The sequence below is a fragment of the Mustelus asterias genome, chromosome 15 (assembly GCF_964213995.1).
Source record: "Mustelus asterias chromosome 15, sMusAst1.hap1.1, whole genome shotgun sequence".
NCBI classification, from domain to species: domain Eukaryota; kingdom Metazoa; phylum Chordata; class Chondrichthyes; order Carcharhiniformes; family Triakidae; genus Mustelus; species Mustelus asterias.
The window spans coordinates 68383837-68403069 of NC_135815.1; the positions used below are offsets into that span (position 1 = coordinate 68383837).

Sequence of the window (19233 nt, forward strand, 5' to 3'; positions counted from 1 at the left end):
CGTCCTATAAAGGCAAGCATGCCATATGCCTTCTTCACCACCTTCTCCACCTGTGACGTCACCTTCAAAGATCTGTGGACTTGCACACCCAGGTCCCTCTGCGTCTCTACACCCTTTATGGTTCTTCCATTTATCGTGTAGCTCCTCCCTACATTATTCCCACCAAAATGCATCACTTCGCATTTATCAGGATTGAACTCCATCTGCCATTTCCTTGCCCAAATTTCCAGCCTATCTATATCCTTCTGTAGCCTCTGACAATGTTCCTCACTATCTGCAAGTCCTGCCAGTTTTGTGTCGTCCGCAAACTTACTGATCACCCCAGTTACTCCTTCTTCCAGATCATTTATATAAATCACAAACAGCAGAGGTCCCAATACAGAGCCCTGCGGTACACCACTAGTCACAGGCCTCCAGCCGGAAAAAGACCCTTCCACTACCACCCTCTGTCTTCTATGACCAAGCCAGTTCTCCACCCATCTAGCCACCTCCCCCTTTATCCCATGGGATCCAACCTTTTTCACTAGCCTACCATGAGGGACTTTGTCAAATGCTTTACTAAAGTCCATATAGACAACATCCACGGCCCTTCCTTCGTCAACCATTTTGGTCACTTCTTCAAAAAACACCACCAGGTTCGTGAGGCATGACCTCCCTCTCACAAAACCATGTTGACTATCGTTAATGAGTTTATTCCTTTCTAAATGCGCATACATCCTATCTTTAAGAATCTTCTCCAACAACTTCCCCACCACGGACGTCAAGCTCACCGGCCTATAATTACCCGGGTTATCCTTCCTACCCTTCTTAAATAACGGGACCACATTGGCTATCCTCCAATCCTCTGGGACCTCACCTGTGTCCAGTGACGAGACAAAGATTTGCGTCAGAGGCCCAACGATTTCACCTCTCGTCTCCCTGAGCAGCCTTGGATAGATTCCATCAGGCCCTGGGGATTTGTCAGTCTTTATATTCTCTAACAAACCTAACACTTCCTCCTTTGTAATGGAGATTTTCTCCAACGGTTCAACACTCCCCTCCGAGACACTCCCAGTCAACACATCCCTCTCCTTAGTGAATACCGACGCAAAGTATTCATTTAGGATCTCCCCTACCTCTTTGGGCTCCAAGCATAAGTCCCCACTTTTGTCCCTGAGAGGTCCGATTTTTTCCCTAACAACCCTTTTGTTCCTAACGTATGAATAAAATGCCTTGGGATTCTCCTTAATCCTGTCTGCCAAGAACATTTCGTGACCCCTTTTTGCTCTTCTAATTCCCCGTTTGAGTATTTTCCTACTTTCATTATACTCCTCCAGAGCTCCCTCCGTTTTTAGCTGCTTGGACCTAACATACGCCTCTCTTTTCCTTTTGACCAGTCCCTCAATTTCCCTGGTTATCCACGGTTCTCTAATCCTACCCTTCCTATCCTTCTTTTTTACAGGCACATGCTTGTCCTGTAGCCCTAACAACCGTTCCTTAAAAGACTGCCACATACCAGATGTGGATTTACCCTCAAACAGCCTCTCCCAATCAAGAGCTGCCAATTTCTGCCTGATCCCAATAAAGTTAGCCTTCCCCCAATCCAACACCCTACCCTTGGGACACCACTCATCCTTTTCCATCACTATCCTAAAGCTAACAGAATTGTGGTCACTATTTGCCACATGTTCCCCAACCAAAACTTTGAAGACCTGACCGGGCTCATTCCCCAGCACCAGGTCCAGTATAGCCCCCTCTCTAGTTGGGCTGTCCACATATTGTTCCAACGAACCCTCCTGTACACATTTTACAAATGCCTCACCATCCAGAGCATTGAGAGCCGCTGAAATTGACAAGGACAGAGGAGCATCAAAGATGGCGGTTATGGAACCATCTTGAAGAAAAGAAAATTTTAAAAGGTGCTTACCAGTTACGAAACACAGCCATGGATTGTATGCATCAGACCTATTTACATTAAAACAAAGATCAAACCAGACCAGAATTGGGTGTCATGGATAATAAAATGTTTAGATTGCAGGAGTATATCAGGATTAGGTCAGATAACATAAGAAGTACAAGTTAATACTCGTTTGGTACATTTCTGGATGACAAAACCCTAAAATAAGTATAGATGAATCCTCAATCACATTTGCTGAGAGTTTAAAGCCTCTGAGGAATATTTTAACCTCCAAGTTGTGGAGAATGCTGACCTTAAAAGAAGTCTAGCACAGCTCTAATAAAGCATTGAAGAGGTAAGGAGACCCCAGGCTGAAGGAGGCAATACATAAGCAAGCCACAAGATGGGCCCAATGAAGTACATGAACCAGAAGGTTTGGTACTTAAGGAAGGAGAGGCTGAGAGGCAATAAAAGTCTTAGAAATTCCCAAACTGTAATGGCAAGTTACACTGCCATGATGTGGAGATGTCGGTGTTGGACTGGGGTAAGTACAGTAAGAAGTCTCACAACACCAGGTTAAAGTCCAACAGGTTTATTTGGTAGCACAAGCTTTCGGAGTCTTGCTCCTTCTTCAGGTGAGTGAAGAGCAGGGCACACATAGACACAGACTCAATTTACAAAATAATGGTTGGAATGTGAGTCTTTACAGGTAATCAAGTCTTTACAAGTACAGACAATGTGAGCGGAGAGAGGGTTAAGCACAGATTAAAGAGGTATGAATTGTCTCCAGCCAGGACAGTTAGTGAGATTTTGCAAGCCCAGGCAAGTTGTGGGGGTTACAGATAGTGTGACATGAACCCAAGATCCCGGTTGAGGCCGTCCTCATGTGTGCGGAACTTGGCTATCAATTTCTACACGGTGATTCTGCGTTGTCGTGTGCCGTGAAGGCCGCCTTGGAGAACGCTTATCTGAAGGTCACAGGCTGAATGCTCGTGACTGCTGAAGTGTTCCCCGACAGGAAGGGAACACTCCTGCCTGGTGATTGTCGAGCGGTGTTCATTCATCCGTTGTCGTAGCGTCTGCATGGTCTCGCCAATGTACCATGCCTCGGGACATCCTTTCCTGCAGCATATCAGGTCGTCAACGTTGGCTGAGTCGCAAAAGTATGTACCGTGTACCTGGTGGATGGTGTTCCCACGTGAGATGATGGCATCCATGCCGATGATCCGGCACGTCTTGCAGAGGTTGCTGTGGCAGGGTTGTGTGGGGTCGTGGTCATTGTTCTCCTGAAGGCTGGGTAGTTTGCTGCGGACAATGGTCTGTTTGAGATTGTGCGGTTGTTTGAAGGCAAGAAGTGTGGATGTGGGGGTGGCCTTGGCGAGATGTTCGTCTTCATCGATGACATGTTGAAGGCTCCGGAGAAGATGACGTAGCTTCTCCGCTCCGGGGAAGTACTGCCCAGTGTTTGTCTTCTGAGGAGGTCGGTATGGTTTTTCGCTGTGGCGCGTTGGAACTGTCGATTGATGAGTTGAGCGCCATATCCTGTTCTTATGAGGGCGTCTTTCAGCATCTATAGGTGTCTGTTGCAATCTTCCTCATCCGAGCAGATCCTGTGTATACGTAAGGCTTGTCTGTAGGGGATGGCTTCTTTAACGTGTTCAGGGTGGAAGCTGGAGAAGTGGAGAATCGTGGGGTTATCCGTGAGCTTGCGGTGAAGTGCTGAGGTGACCGTCCTTGATGGAGATGTGGGGCCATGGGGCTCAGGGTGGGGCTTGGGGGCGGGTCCACAAGAGGGGGACGGGCCTGTCTGGCTGGGGGCGGGATGGGGGCGGGGACCAGGGCGGGCACGGAGGGATGGGGTGGGGGGGCGGGACGCGGAGGGATGGGGTGGGGGGGTGGGACGCGGGGGGATGGGGTGGGGGCGGGACACGGGGGGGATAGGGTGGGGGGCGGGACACGGGGGGGATAGGGTGGGGGGCAGGATGCAGGGGGGATGGGGTGGGGGCGGGACACGGGGGGGATAAGGTGGGGGGTGGGACGTGGGGTGGGGATGGGGTGGGGGCGGGACACGGGGGGGATGGGGTGGGGGGGCGACACGCAGGGGGGATGGGGTGGGGGCGACACGCGGGGGGGATGGAGTGGGGGTGACACGCGGGGGGGTGGGGGGCGGGACGCGGGGGGATGGGGTGGGGGCGGGACACGGGGGGGATGGGGTGGGGGCGGGACACGGGGGGATGGGGTGGGGGGTGGGACGCGGGGGGGAATGGGGTGGGGGCGGGACGTGGGGGGGATGGGGTGGGGGGCGGGACGCGGGGGGGAATGGGGTGGGGGGCGGGACGTTGGGGGGATGGGGTGGGGGGCGGGACGTGGGGTGGAATGGGGTGGGGGCGGGGGGGAATGGGGTGGGGGCGGGGCGGGGGGGATGGGGTGGGGCCGGCCAGGCTGAGGGCGGAGCTTCAAATATTGTGGCGGGGCCTGGGTTCGGGACCGCGATGTTGGGGGTGGGACGGAGACGGAGCGGAGCCTGGCCGGGGGGTGGAGCCTGGCCAGGGGGCGGAGCCTGGCTGGGGGGCGGGGGCGGAGCCTGGCTGGGGGGCGGGGGCGGGGGCGGAGCCTGGCTGGGGGGCGGGGGCGGAGCCTGGCTGGGGGGCGGGGGCGGGGGCGGAGCCTGGCTGGGGGGCGGGGGCGGAGCCTGGCTGGGGGGCGGGGGCGGAGCCTGGCTGGGGGGCGGGGGCGGGGGCGGAGCCTGGCTGGGGGGCGGGGGCGGAGCCTGGCTGGGGGGCGGGGTCGGCTCTAATCAGAGACGAACAGAGTCGGCTTGTGGAAATAACCGACAGGAGGAGTGGAACCCAGTGCGGCCCTGGGATTTGGCTGGAGCCGGACAGAAGCCGCGGCTTTGTGGAGGGCTGACGACTGAGCCGCTGTGGCGGCCGGTCGCGCCGGGAGCGGGAAGATGCCGCGGCGCTGCTGCTGCTGCTGCTGCTGAGAGCAGGCCTGGGGTGGGTAGTGAGAATGACGTCGGTGCGGAGGGCGCTCCGAGCGCTGGGCCTCAGGCTCAGGTTTCACCTGGTCCGGGACATCGGGCGCCAGTATCCGGTCTTCTGTTTCATAATTGTGCTGCTCACCCTGTCCACACTGCTGTTCAACAGGTAAACCGGCCTGAGGGGAGGTGGAGGGCCTGGGGCCTTAGAGGTAGAAGAGGGGGGAGGGTGAGGGTGAGGAATAATGGAGGTGTGGGATAGGGGTGTGTGGAAGGGAGATGTGGGGGTGGAAATGGGGCGGGGGGGAGGGTAATAGAGTGGGGAGGGGAATTGGGGTTGGCGGGGGGCGGTGGCATGCTGACTCCTTTTTCATTTGATTTTTTTTGTCACATTTAAAGTTTATTTATGTATTGGTGTCACAAATAGGCATACATGAACAATGCAATGAAGTTACTGTGCAAATCCCCCAGTCGCCACACTCTGGTGCCTATTTGGATACACTGGCCATGCTTAATTTCTTTCAATGCACCTAACCAGCACGTCTTTCAGACTGGGAGGAAATCCACGCTGACACGGGAAGAACGTGCAAACTGCACAGACATAACCCAAGCCGGGAATTGAACCTTGGTCTCTGGTGCTGTGGAGGCAGCAGTGCTAACCATTGTGCCACTGTATTAGTATATGGTGAAAAGTATTGTTTCTTGTGCGGTATACAGACACAACACACCGTTCATAGACAAGGAAACGAGAGTGCAGAATCCAAAAGAGAAAATGCTGGAAAATCTCAGCAGGTCTGACAGCATCTGTAAGGAGAGAAAAGAGTTGACGTTTCGCGTCCAGACGACCCTTTGTCAAAGAGACAAACTCTCCTTACAGATGCTGCCAGATCTGCTGAGATTTGTCAGCATTTTCTCTTGGTTTCAGATTCCAGCATCCGCAGTAATTTGCTTTTATATAGAGAGTGCAGAATGTAGTGTTACAGTCATAGCTAGGGTAGGTCCATTCAAAAATCTGATGGCCGCAGGGAAGAAGCTGTTCTTGAGTTGGTTGGCATGTGTCCTAAGATTTTTGTATCTTTTTCCCGACGGAAGAAGGTGGAAGAGAGTATGTCCAAGGTGCGTGGGGTCCTTGATTATGCTGCCAGCTTTTCTGAGGCAGTGGGAAATGGATGGAACGCTGGTTTGCGTGATGGACTGGACTTCGTTCACGTCCCTTTGTAGTTTTTTGCAGTCTTGGACAGAATGGGAGCCATACCAAATTGTGATACAACCAGAAAGAATGCTTTCTATGGTGCATTTGTAAAAGTTGGTGAGAGTTGCAGCAGATCAGCCATGATCTTATTGAATGGCAGGGCAGGCTCGAGGGGCTAGATGGCCTACTCCTGCTCCTATTTCTTATGTTCTTGTATGCCAAATTTCCTTAGCCTCCTGAGAAACTAGAGACGTTGGTGGGCTTTCTTAACTATAGCTTTGGCATGGGTTCTTAGTGATCTGGACACCTAGAAACTTGAAGCTCTTTACTATTTCCACTTCGTCCCCATTGATGTAGACAGGGGCATGTCTTCCATTACGTTTCCTGAAGTCGTGGTCAGGATGAGCCGGGCAGTCATGAATCACCCTCTTATCCCAGGATAAGTCATTGAGGTGCTCGGAAAGCTAATTTTTCATGGTGAAGTCCAGTGTCTGGTGGGGTCATTCCTCTATTGGATGAAGACCCTTCCAGAAAAAGGTGCCTTGTTCCTTCAGTTGTCATTCTTTTGCGCATCATGTCTCACTAAAGGCAACAGTGTGGATGTTGAGGCATCCAATTCCCCAGCAATGATGGTGATTGGATGCTCAAGTGTGTCATTGTTGGGATATTTATGAGAGTCCTGATATTCCAGGACCCAAACTTAATTTTGATGAATGCAAGATGCCAGTATGTGAAGCTGCCCTGTCAATAACGATTAGCAGCAAAATGATGGAAAATGTGGCCCATCTTAGGAGTCTCCTGTTGACAAAGGCAGGCGTAGATGATGAAATTCATCTTTGCCTCCACTGTGCCAGCTCAGCTTTAGCCAACTGGGGAAAGATTGTTTTAGGACCAGGATCTCCCGAGATTAAGGTTGTGGTTTACTCAGCAACAACGATCCTCACACTCATTTCTGCTTCAGAAACTTGGGTGACTTGCAGCAGGTATCTCAAAACATTGGAGAGGCATCACCAGTGGTGCCATTGCAAGACCCTCCAAATTTGCTGGTACGTGAGGCAGTCCAACAGCAAAATCCTCTCCCAGGCTAACTTGCCCATTATCAAGGCACTAACCATGTGAAACCAGTTCTGCTGCACAGGACATGTCTGCCTGACATCAGATTCCAAAGCAACTGTTCTACTCAAAACTCAGTTGTGATAAGAGATTGCTGCTAGGGCAGCTGGGATCTTTAGAGAAAGTTTGGCCAGGCCTTATCAGTGAAAGAGATGGGGAACAGAGGGGTGGTGGGAGTTTCATCTATTTGTTTAATCTATTCTTAAATGATTATATGATCTCTTCAATTACAAACTTCAGTAGTGCATTCCACACCTCTCAACCCTCTAGCACTAGAGGGGGTACAGAGGAGATTCACCAGTATGTTGCCTGGCATGGAGCATTTTAACTATAAAGAGAGACTCAATAGGCTTGGATTGTTTTCTTTATTGCTGAGGTGGGGGAGTGGTACATGATTGAGGTATATAAGACTATGAGGGCTATGAACAGGATGAGTAGGGAGCAGCTATTGCCCTTGGTTGAGGGCTCAATCACGAGGGGACAGGAGATTCGGGGGAGTTGAGAAAAAACGTTTTCATTCAAAGGGTGATGGGAATCTGGCATTCACTGCCTGGGAAGGTAGTCAAGGCCAGAAACCTTACAACCTTTAAAAAATATTTGGATGAGCACTTGAAACATCATAACATTCAAGGATGTGGACAAGTGCAGGAAAATGGGATAGCTCGCCTTTAGTGGTAGTTGTCAATGCAGACTCCATGGGCTGAAGGGCCTTTCTGTGCTGTATGAATCTGTTGAAAAAACAAATTCTCCTGATCTGTGTGCTATTTCTTGTGCTAAGTCTTTCATGTATGTTCTCTTGACCACAGGGTATGTTTTGCTTTCACTCACTATCCCATCCGTACATAATTCTAAACCTATTTATCAAATTACTTCATACTCTTTTGAAAAATAAAAGTTTCATATTTTCTGTTCTTTTATTTGAATGGATTTATACTGTACTCTAGTCTTTTAACTGATTACTGTACTCCAAACTGTGATTGTATGAAATTTTCATATAGATTAACCATCATGACAGTGTCAAAAATCTGGTAGTATTCAAAGCAAGAGAAATTGGCATTGTCTGAAGTGTTAGTGTAACAATGCAAAACTTCAGTGAAATAAAACGGATTTTTAAAAACGGAAATGCATTTTGATGGCCAGCAGTACCACCATTTTTGTTTTATGATTGAAGAAGCAATGGTAACTTTTGAATCATAAACTTGTACAGCACAGAAAGAGGTCATTCGACCCATTGAGTCTACACCGGCTCTTTGGAATAACAATACTACTTCACTCTTTCCCCATACCCTTGTAGGTTTTTTCCTCCAATTTCCTGTTGAACGCTGCTATTGAGTCTTCCACTTCCATTCAGGCAGTGTCTTCCAAATCCAAACTGCTCGCAACTTCATATGCAAGGATGTTCATATTGATAAAGTGAGGAAACTGACACCTTTTTAAATGAGTGGATTTCAGTCTTTTTTATGTGGGGGCCTATGATTATAATCCTGAGGGTATCTCTGATATTAGCACCATCTTGAGGCTCCCCCAGCACGAACTTGCAAAGGACTGAAAATAATGCTTTAATTGTGGTAAACTTTGAATGTAGTGTGATTCAGAAACAGTGTTTTCGTTAGACTTTTGTAGAAGAACCACAAATGGCAATTCACCGAAGCGTTCATTGGATATCTTGCTCGTGTGTTTTTGAGACATTGAATTGAGGCATATTTTAAATGTTAATGGTGTACATCTTTGCAGGGGTGGGGGGAGGGTGTGGTGGGAATTGGAGCAGAGGCTAAAATATAAAAGCAAATTATATTTTAATTCCGTAATGATTTAAGTAACAGCCAAAGGTTTCTATAAACCTATGGTGCTAATGTTGCAACTGGAATGATTCCCACAATATCACTCTGTTTTATCAAAAAGGTATCTTCACATTCTGATGATGTTCTGGTCATTCCTTGCTGGAGTTGTCACTTTCTACTGTTCACTTGGACCTGACTCACTTCTGCCCAATATTCTCTTCACTATTGAACGAAAACCAAAGGTAAATCTGAATCTTTGTTTTACCCATTTTTTAAATCAGGAAAATCTATTTAACCCCACTATTGTTTTCCAGGTAATATTGGTAAATATATAATTCACCATTCATTTTCTGTTATGTGTAATGTATAATAAATACAATCATATCATTTGCTTATGTCTATGCAATATATGATAGTTATTATATTTTAATGCTATTGTGATATATAATACCTTATTATCATTACTAGTTGATGTCAGTGTGATAGATAATATAGTTAGCATATCATTTCCCAGTGTGAATGCACTTTAAAATATAGTTATTAGTTCATCTCCTAGTTACTTCCATTGTGATACAAAATAGAGTTGCCATACTATTTTTTTCCCAGTGTTAGCTTGGTAGTCATAGTCATTACAGCACAGAAGGGAAACCATTCTGCCCACCAAATCCAGGCCAGTGCCCTGTAGAGCAATCCAGCCAGTCCCATTGCCCTGCTTTATCCGCATAACTCTGCAAGTTTATTTCCTGAATTTGCCCTTCTAAATCTTGTAGGCAATGAGTTCACCAACCTTATTCACCATATATTTTGTGTTTTTACATGTGTTCTAAACCTGCCCTGTATTCTCTGTGGACTAATGTGCTCCTATTTAATATGGTACTACTTGCTTCTCCAATACTATTCAACACACTCACTCCTTTATGCACCTTATTCCTGCTTCTACTGGCTTGGTTTAAAGTTAGTTTAATCCTCCCCAGCCACACTGATGAAAGTCCTTGCGGGACACTGGTTCCAGTCCTGTTGAGCTGTAACCTGTCCCTTTTGAATTGGTCCCTCCTGTCCAGAACTGGTCCCAATTCCAAAGAAGCTGAAGCTCGCGTCCTTCCCAATGCATTAAACCATGCGTTGATCCTCCTTATCTTCTTAATTCTATTCTCTTGCATTTGAGTAATCCAGAGATTAATTATTCCCTCTGAGGTATGCTGACACTATAGTTAAGAAAGTCCACCAACGCCTGTACTTTCTCAGGAGACTAAGGAAATTTAGCATGTCAGCTACAACTCTCACCAACCTTTACAGATGCACCATAGAAAGCATTCTTTCTGGTTGTATCACAGCTTTGTATGGCTCCTGCTTTGCCCAAGACCGCAAGGAACTACAAAAGGTCGTGAATGTAGTCCAATCCATCACGCAAACCAGCCTCCCATCCATTGACTCTGTCTACACTTCCCGTTGCCTCGGCAAAGCAGCCAGCATAATTAAGGACCCCACGCACCCTGGACATTCTATCTTCCACCTCCTTCCATCGGGAAAAAGATACAAAAGTCTGAGGTCACAAACCAACCGACTCAAGAACAGCTTCTTCCCTGCTGCTGTCAGACTTTTGAATGCAACTACCTCGCGTTAATTTGATCTTTCTCTACACCCTAGCTATGACTGTAACACTACATTCTGCACTCTCTCGTTTCCTTCTCTATGAACGGTATGCTTTGTATAGTGTGCAAGAAACAATACATTTCACTGTATGTTGTCACATACATGTGACAAATCAAATCAAAAAGGTCCTACTTTTGAACTTGTTCCCTTGCTTTGAAGATCTGATCAAATTGCCTTAATACATGCTCCCTCTATGTTTGTATGTTGTGTTCCACAGCTTTTTGCAGTTCAAGAACAGATTACAAGTTTTTCTTGTTGGCTATTAGCGGGGTGGCATGGTGGTTAGCATTGCTGCCTCACAGCGCCAGGGACCCGGGTTCAATTCCCGGCTTGGGTCACTGTCTGTGCGGACTTTGCACATTCTCCCACAATTCAAAGATGTGTGGGTTAGGTGGATTGGACATGCTGAATTGCCCCTTGGTGCCAGGGGACTAGCTAGGGTAAATGCATAGGGTTATGGGGATAGGGCCTGGGTGGGATTGTGGTCGGTGCAGACTCGATGGGTCAAATAGCTGTCTCCTGCACTGTAGGATTCTATGATTAGTTCTGAGAGGTTTATTAGAATTTGACTTTACGTTGGTCCTCTATGGAGAAAACTCTTGTGAACTCTTTTCATATTCTTGTTTTAATATTTTTGTTTTGATAGTGGAACAAGGATAATGTCACTTTCAGAATAAAAGGTTATGCTGCACACTATTGCTTCAAATCGATCATCAGATTAGCTCCTTAACCTTTAAACATGGTACATTGTCTGTAGAGTCGGCGAGCTCTCAAATTGCTGAATGGAAGTAAGAGGATGTCTTTCCAATCAGAAAAATGCCTTGTTCTATGAAAATGTGATTTAAAAAAAAAGAAAAACTGTAGGCTTGAAATGTTTTCATAAATCAAATGTCTTAGCCCCGAGGCACATAGCTTTTCTCAGTCATGTTAAGTTTTTAATTTGTCTGGAGTTGGATAGATTAGTTTCTGCAAGTACAGCGGGGAAAAAAAACTGAGTTCAAAATTCTGATCACTGATTTGGTGCAACCGTGGTATAGTTATGAAGTTTTTTGTTCTTGAATGTGGGTGTTGCTGGCTAGGCCAGCATGTATTGCCCATCCCTATAGGAACCAGAATTTGGGGACAAAGTGTAAATGATTTAAATTTGGAATGAAAATGTAATCACTAGACAGATGTTTCGGATAAAGGCTGTCAATTTTTAAAAATTGCATGTAGGTTATTAAATATCAGACCATCTTGAGTTATGACAATGTGGTTGCAGGGCCAATCAGTGAAAGGAATGCAGTCTGATGATGAGTTAATATTCCTTCAATTAGAAAGCTTTAATTGGTGCACTGATAGACTTGAGGCCACTTGTATAACTTGCCTTCAGTACAGTGGCTGAACTGGCAGTTGCATCATAAGTTACATAGGCTTCAGCTTCAGAATTTAATAGATGGACAGGTAGCAGCAAAGTTGGGTCCCCTGCCGAATAAGAAAGCTACAATTAAGGCATGACATTTTATGTCACCCTCCAGATTTGGTAATATCAGTCTGATTAAATTATGGCTGCAGCTTGTTAGATGAAGAACTTTACAATTAAAATATTGCATGAATTTGCCTGGTGATTGGCAACAAAACAGAGGCATCATGTGGGACAATGTTTTATGCAATGAGTGATTAGGATTTGGAAAACATTGCCTAATAGGACGGTGTATTAATAGCAGCATTTTACATAGCATTGGATAAACACATGACAGAGAATATATCGCAGAGATATGGGGAAAAGGATGGTGGGGTGAGATCTACTGGATTGCTCTTGAGCTAGCAGCGATGCAATGGGCCAAGTGGCCACCCTTCATGCTGAAGTTTATCATTTCCTTGCAAAGTATTTTTCACTGTTTCACTGTAAAGTTCACCAAACCTTGGTGAAGGATACTGGTAGCCTTGCACAGGGCAGCTGTTCTCTTGTTATTGAATGTCCTAATTCACATGTTCTAGGAAATGCCATTTGCAGAGTTCCCTGCTCTTGATTTTTCATCCTGTCCTGAAGGCACTGATAGCCTGTGCACAGTCTATCCTTTTACCTTTGTCGAATTTACATTTCTTGTGGAATAAGAATGATCATTTAAATTGAAAGGACAGTGATTAGTAATTTGTTTTGCTTCATTAAGTCACCTAAATTGAGATTGATGTTACAAATTGGCAATTACTGCAATTTATTTTGTTTTTAAAGTGTTGGTTGTACAACAATTAGACCAGCAATGGTACTGTGTAATAAAGGGCAACAGTAATGTTCATCATGGTGGTGCTGCTAGTAAGTTGCTGAGCCCTACAAAATGTGAAGATTTCACATTTGTGTCCTAGCCTTCTGCATTAGCTGATCTCGGCTGTGCTATTGGCACAGTAGCTGGTACCAATTTGTCTGGGTTAGGGAAAGATTTAAGTGAAAGATTAAAGTGGCTTGTATTTCTGATCATCAGCATAACTGTTTAATATGTTGTGATGTTGAGTCAGGATCAGATCATGCCTGATTATGATGTTCCCCTCCCCACTAAAGCTCAATCAAGGGTCACTTATGAATGACCACTTGAGCAAAGTAAAGTTTTATCCAACATGTCAGTGGAAGAAGAAAATGGGGAACAGCATATCAAGGTAAATCTGTAGGTGTAATGGAGTCCTGTTAAGGGCAGTCACTCTTGCATAGCATTTGATTTGAATTATTATTGTCACATGTATTAACATAGTGAAAAGTATTGTTTCTTGCGCACTATACAGACAAAACATACTGTTCATAGAGAAGGAAACAAGAGAGTGCAGAATGTAGTGTTACAGTCATAGCTATCATGTGATTGCTAGTTCTTGCTCAAGAGAAGGGAATATCATTTCAAAATAATTGGGAAGGATTCTACCATAGATTGGTGACCATTTATGCAGCCAGGAATGTTTCTTTTTCTTATTTTGTGCTTATTCGTTGAACTGTGCAATGGAACACACTTCTTTTCAGGCACCCTTTATCAACTTCAAGTATGCTGAAGTCCAGGACAGCACTATTAGGTATAGAGTAAGGTTTCCTCTGTTCCAACATTTTGCTTTATTCTAACTTCATATGATTTCCTATTACAACAGGCTGATATTTTTCTATTTCGCGCCAGCCTCTGATTGGCATTGCTAGTTGGGATTAACCTGATTGAGGCTGCCAGTCCTTATTTCACCACAGCCGTTTGCATCTTGGGCAGAGAGAAAACTTTGATTCCATCGGTCTGTACTGGATATGGACCTAGCAGCTAGAGGTGCTAACCCCACAAACAGACCTGATCAGTTTCACCATGTCTCTTCCCCATTGCACCACCACACTCTCAATTGAAACCCCAGCTCATTCTTCACTTGAGAGCATCTTCTGAAGCTATTTCTTTTATAAGTTTCAAATAAGAAAATCTTTTCTTTGAGGTGAATCTGGAGGTGTACCGCTGACAAAACATGATTGCTATAGAATGAGGTGGTCATGAGCTACATTTGTTATAATTGTGTCTCCAGTTGCACTTTAATATTTATCCATCAAGACATGCTTTACATATATGCAATGCTCCTGATGTTCTGTTTCAAAGTCAGAGTACTCTGCTAATTTTACTTTTCTTATTAACAGCAGCTGGAACAGCAAGAACTATTTCCCCAAGGTCATAGCTGTGCTGTCTGTGGGAAAGTCAAATGTAAAAGACATAAGTAAGTTCATCAGTACTGAAGAGTCCTGTACCTGAGGAAAAAAAATTAGATAGAATGTAAAAATGCATTGAGATGATTTGAAGTTTATAATTCAAGGCCAATGTGTACAAGTTGGAACTTTGTACATATTTGTGTTGTTTTGTCTGTCATAGCAATCCATTGGTGTAAGGGAAGGGGAGTGATGCTTTTGCATCAGCTTTCTGTATCTTCATTAGTCATGCAAATTTACCTTCAGCCTTCAAAATACTTCATACAGTCAGAGTCATTGAGGTTTACAGCATGGAAACAGGCCCTTCGGCCTAACTTGTCCATGCCGCTTTTTTTAACCACTAAGCTCGTCCCTACCTGGCAGGTTTAATAGTTGTGTTAGGAGGAATATAAAATCATACAGCTGAAAAGGAGACCCTTTAATCCATTGCACCCCTTTGCAGATTTATCCAATTAGTCCCACTCTCCTGCTCTTTCTCCATAACCCTGAACTTTATTAATATAAGTAAATCCCTTACTTCAGGAAGGGTAGAGGAGAACATGCCCCTGTCTACATCAACGGGGATGAAATAGAAAGGGTTGAGAGCTTCAAGTTTTTAGGTGTCCAGATCACAAACGACCTGTCCTGGTCCTCCCCCATGCCGGCACTGTTGTTACGAAACGTGGGCGGCACGGTAGCACAGTGGTTAGCACTGCTGCTTCACAACTCCAGGGACCTGGGTTCGATTCCCGGCTTGGGTCACTGTCTGTGTGGAGTTTGCACATTCTCCTTGTGTCTGCGTGGGTTTCCTCCGGGTGCTCCGGTTTCCTCCCACAGTCCAAAGATGCGCCGGTTAGGTTGATTGGCCATGCTAAAATTGCCCCTTAGTGTCCTGGGATGCGTAGATTAGAGGGATTAGCGGGTAAAATATGTAGGGATATGGGGATAGGACCTGGGTGGGATTGTGGTCGGTGCAGACTCGATGGGCTGAATGGCCTCTTTCTGTACTGTAGGATTTCTATGATTTCTATGAAAGTCCACCAATGCTTCTACTTTCTCAGAAGACTCAGGAAATTTTGCATACTGAACCACTTTGATGCGGCATTACAGTGTGCTACTGATTTAGTTTGGACAGCATGTTTAACAGGAAACTGTCAGCTATAGACCATAAGACATAGGAGCAGAATTAGGCCACTTGGCCCATCGAGTCTGCTCTGCCATTCAATCATGGCTGATATTTTTTTCATCCCCATTCTCATGCCTTTTCCCTATAACCCCTGATCCCCTTATTAATCAAGAACCTATCTGTCTCTATCTTAAAGACACTCGATGACCTGGCCTCCACAGCCTTCTGCGGCAAAGAGTTCCACAGATTCGCCACTCTCTGGCTGAAGAAATTCCTCATCTTTGTTTTAAACGGTTGTGCCCTCTGGTTCTAGTTTTTCCTTCTAGTGGAAACATCCTCTCCATGTCCACTCTATCCAGGCCTCGCAGTATCCTGTAAGTTTCAATAAGATCCCCTGTCATCCTTCTAGACTCCAAGGAGTACAGACTCAGTGTCCTCAATCATTCCTTATATGACAAGCTTTTCATTCCAGGGATCATTCTTGTGAACCTCCTCTGGACCCTTTCCAAGGCCAGCACATCCTTCCTTAGATATGGGGCCCAAAACTGCTCTCAATACTCCAAATGGGGTCTGACCAGAGCCTTATACAGCCTCAGAAGAACATCCCTGTAAAACTCATTTAGTGACTGAAAATTGTAAACATTATTTGCTCTGCTCATTTTCTGTTTTCTTGCAAACCAAGAACTTTTGTCTCCTTTTCTGCTAAACAGGAAAACTGACCTCTTCTTGGGAGTGATTTGCTTCTTTTCCTCAAAAGAATTCTTCGCTTCCCTTTCTGTCGTTGTCTGCCTTCTCTCTGTGTCTAAATCTGCACTGATTGGCTTCACCCCCACTTCCTCTACTAGTAGCTCTCCTTTGTGTTTGCTAGTCACTTGGCTTTTTTCTTAACTTCCTTTTGGTACTGCTGCCAGGTCACATGGACCAGTATTTCTTTTCCAAGAAGAAATACAGTTGATTCCCTTTAAGAAACTCTTCGAAGTCCTTTACAAACATTCTTAAAAACAATTACAGATTCCACAGAAATTTGTTTTTGAGATGGTTTTCGAAAGTTTGCCACAGGGTGTAACAAATCCTAAAATTGAGTACAGTACAGAATAATTATTATTCCACAAACATACAGAAAAGACCAGTGAATATTCATGCAAATGTAATTGTTGTAGTCAGTGTCTCTCTCTCACGGATAATGAAAGTGTGGGGGATCTCGAGCATATGGCTCCATGGTGCATGGTGTCTTCCGCAAGATAACAGAGACAAAGTTACACAATAAATGGGATCCTTTATGGAGTAAAATATAACCAGTCAGGGCCTAACCCAGCATCCCAGGACCTCCAAGCATTGAAAAGATAGCACAGAAAAGGGGGAACATCAGGATGACGCCATCAGCACAGGATGTGGCATGTCAGTGTTTGCTGTCATGTACAGGAACCAGTAAGCCAAGGATTCATACACCTCACTTAGGCTCACAACAAAACTAAACCCCTCCTTCTAACCATATCAAAGATGCCAACCAGGTTTCCCATCACCAAAGAATTTAAACCATATTCCAGCAAGGAAACACGACTGACAAAGAGAGGAAGAATCGTCAAGACGCCCATCAACAGGATATCTCGGGATATGACCCTCCCAAAAACATAAGGGAAACCCTCTAGGATTAACTATAACAAGCCCAGAGCCCATATCAACACTGTGATTACCCGTATAAAGAAAGGAAACTCCAGGGAGAGAGGAGCATCAGGGTTATCCAGTGGATGCTAAACATAGTCTTTCAGCATACACTCTCGCAGGAAGGATACCAGGAACAGAACAGCACAACCTCACAAGGAATAGATATCCAAGTATTGCGAAATTGAATTTGTCAAGTTGGAATTTGATGTTGATGAAGATGTAAAAATGCTAGAGGGTGAAAAACCTTGCATGGTCCCTTTAAAAGCTGGGGTTTTGTTTCAGTGCTTGGAGGTTAAAAATGCAAAGTACATCCAGAGTCCAAGCTGAAACATTTGTATCAAAAAATCAAGCAGTAGTCTTGACAAGATAACCTGTTTTTGTTTGAATTTTGCCCAATCGATTTAAGGTCATCACAGGTATAAAAGAGAGTACAATGGGGATTAGCAACTGCCACCTCAAGTCTCGAGAAGGAAAGAGCAGCTCTCAACTATGCTAGCTTCAGGTATCTAAGAGAATGCACCACCTAACTAACGAAAGGTACCAAATCAGAAAGAACTTGCAGACAGAGGAATCCACAGAAGAATTCCAAAAGTTTCCGAAAGCCACAAAACCTGGTTGTATATTTTGAGGGTGACTGAATTCTATTATTATATATTTTTTGGTGAATGAATGAGTATTGTATTTGTTTGAACAGCATGCCATTAGAATCTTATTTTTATTTGGTGTGTTACTTGTTTATTTAAAGTTCCCTGTTAGTTAAATAAATAAATTGTTAAATGTTCATTCTAAAGTGAGTGTCAGGTATTTCTACTAGTTAACTACCAAACGTTACTGCCGAACAGTTCACGCCTTCCCACACACTTTTAACAGATTACGAAGCGAGGTATTCCTCATTGGGCGATTTGGCATTACATCACAAAAGGGGGACAACCTCTGCATCGCAAAGGATTAATCAACTATGCCTGGGCATGCGCCATAATGTAATTCCTCACTCCAACAACACCAGAGGTGCCAATGACAAACAAACAAAAGAACTTCGTCTTTGCCAGGATACATGATCTGTATTTTCTCAGAAATCATGCAAGGATTCCTAAATCCCAGAACAACAACAATTACCGAAGAATGATTGGAGTATTTTTTTCTAGCGGGGGTTCTTCTTACCCACAACGAGCACTTAATGCCATACCAACCATCTCTGTTCCAAACTATCTACCCACCACCCTGCTTTGGTACTACTCATCTTGTATTAAAAAAAAATACTCCTTCCATGTAAATGTGAGGATTGTAGTGCATAAAAAAAGCAGGTAAATACCGCACAACCCTCATGTCATATAACCAACTCAACATACTCAGTGGAAAGAAATGGACCCACAAACAATTAAATTGTGGCCTCCCTTGTTCCACTGTCGGAGCAGGCTGGTGGATGAATGCCATCAACAATAAAAAAACAATCCTGCTTTTCGCAGCATAACAAAAAGCTGTAAACGCCTCTATGCTTATTTGTCAGAATAAAAGGCAACATCACAAAATCAGAATTATAATCTCATGGGAACAAAGTTCAGCATTAATGATGAACTGCAGGATAAGCTTGCAAAAGCCATGACAGGACCATCAGGCAACATCCAGGATCCATCCAGAGTTTTAGCATTGACTCTGCACCTCTGCCATGTTGTCGTCCAGACGTCCCTGCAGAAAAATAACCTAGGTCCCAATCGGTGGCAAGGACCCAGACGCATCTGGCCAACCCTTCTTGACAAACACGGAGGATAAGACGACGCAAGACCAGTGTTCGGAGTCTTTGACCTACCTCAGGCCTTGAAGACTGATGCAGTGTGCTTTGTTGAACTGAAGATGCCTTGCTCTCAAATTGAGTTTGTGAAAGTGTAGTAGCTAGTTCTCAAATTTGGCCAAGAATTCATCCCAGCACTCCTTGGGAGACTAGGATCCTCCATTCCTGGCACCATTTCTCTGAGTCAGTCAGAATGTATGACACCATGCAGCAGAATTTCCAACAATTGAAAATAAACCCCCACCAAGGAAACTGCCCTCTAGACTGGCAGGATTCTCTTTGCTTCCGGTTTGGGGGGTGGGGTTGGGGGGTGGAGGGGTGAGGAGGTGGTCCAGACTGCCAGTGAGGGACATCGAGGTGGACTGGGGTGGGGGGTGGGAATTGGGGC

General features: G+C 45.2%; 1 protein-coding gene across 7 annotated transcripts in view; it reads left to right on the forward strand.

Moving 5' to 3' along the window:
- Positions 1 to 4629: 4629 nt before the first annotated feature.
- The window catches only part of snx14 (sorting nexin 14), a 175243-nt gene continuing 160639 nt past the window's right edge, over positions 4630 to 19233 (forward strand). For 4 of the 7 annotated variants that reach the window (XM_078230055.1, XM_078230061.1, XM_078230059.1 and 1 more), the window contains exons 1-3: positions 4630 to 5025; positions 9064 to 9184; positions 14221 to 14297. In XM_078230055.1, the coding sequence (XP_078086181.1) occupies positions 4889 to 5025; positions 9064 to 9184; positions 14221 to 14297 (335 nt within the window). In that variant the 5' untranslated portion in view covers positions 4630 to 4888. The remainder of the gene's footprint in view (positions 5026 to 9063; positions 9185 to 14220; positions 14298 to 19233) is intronic. The other 3 variants (XM_078230056.1, XM_078230060.1, XM_078230063.1) reach the window with 2 other exon arrangements.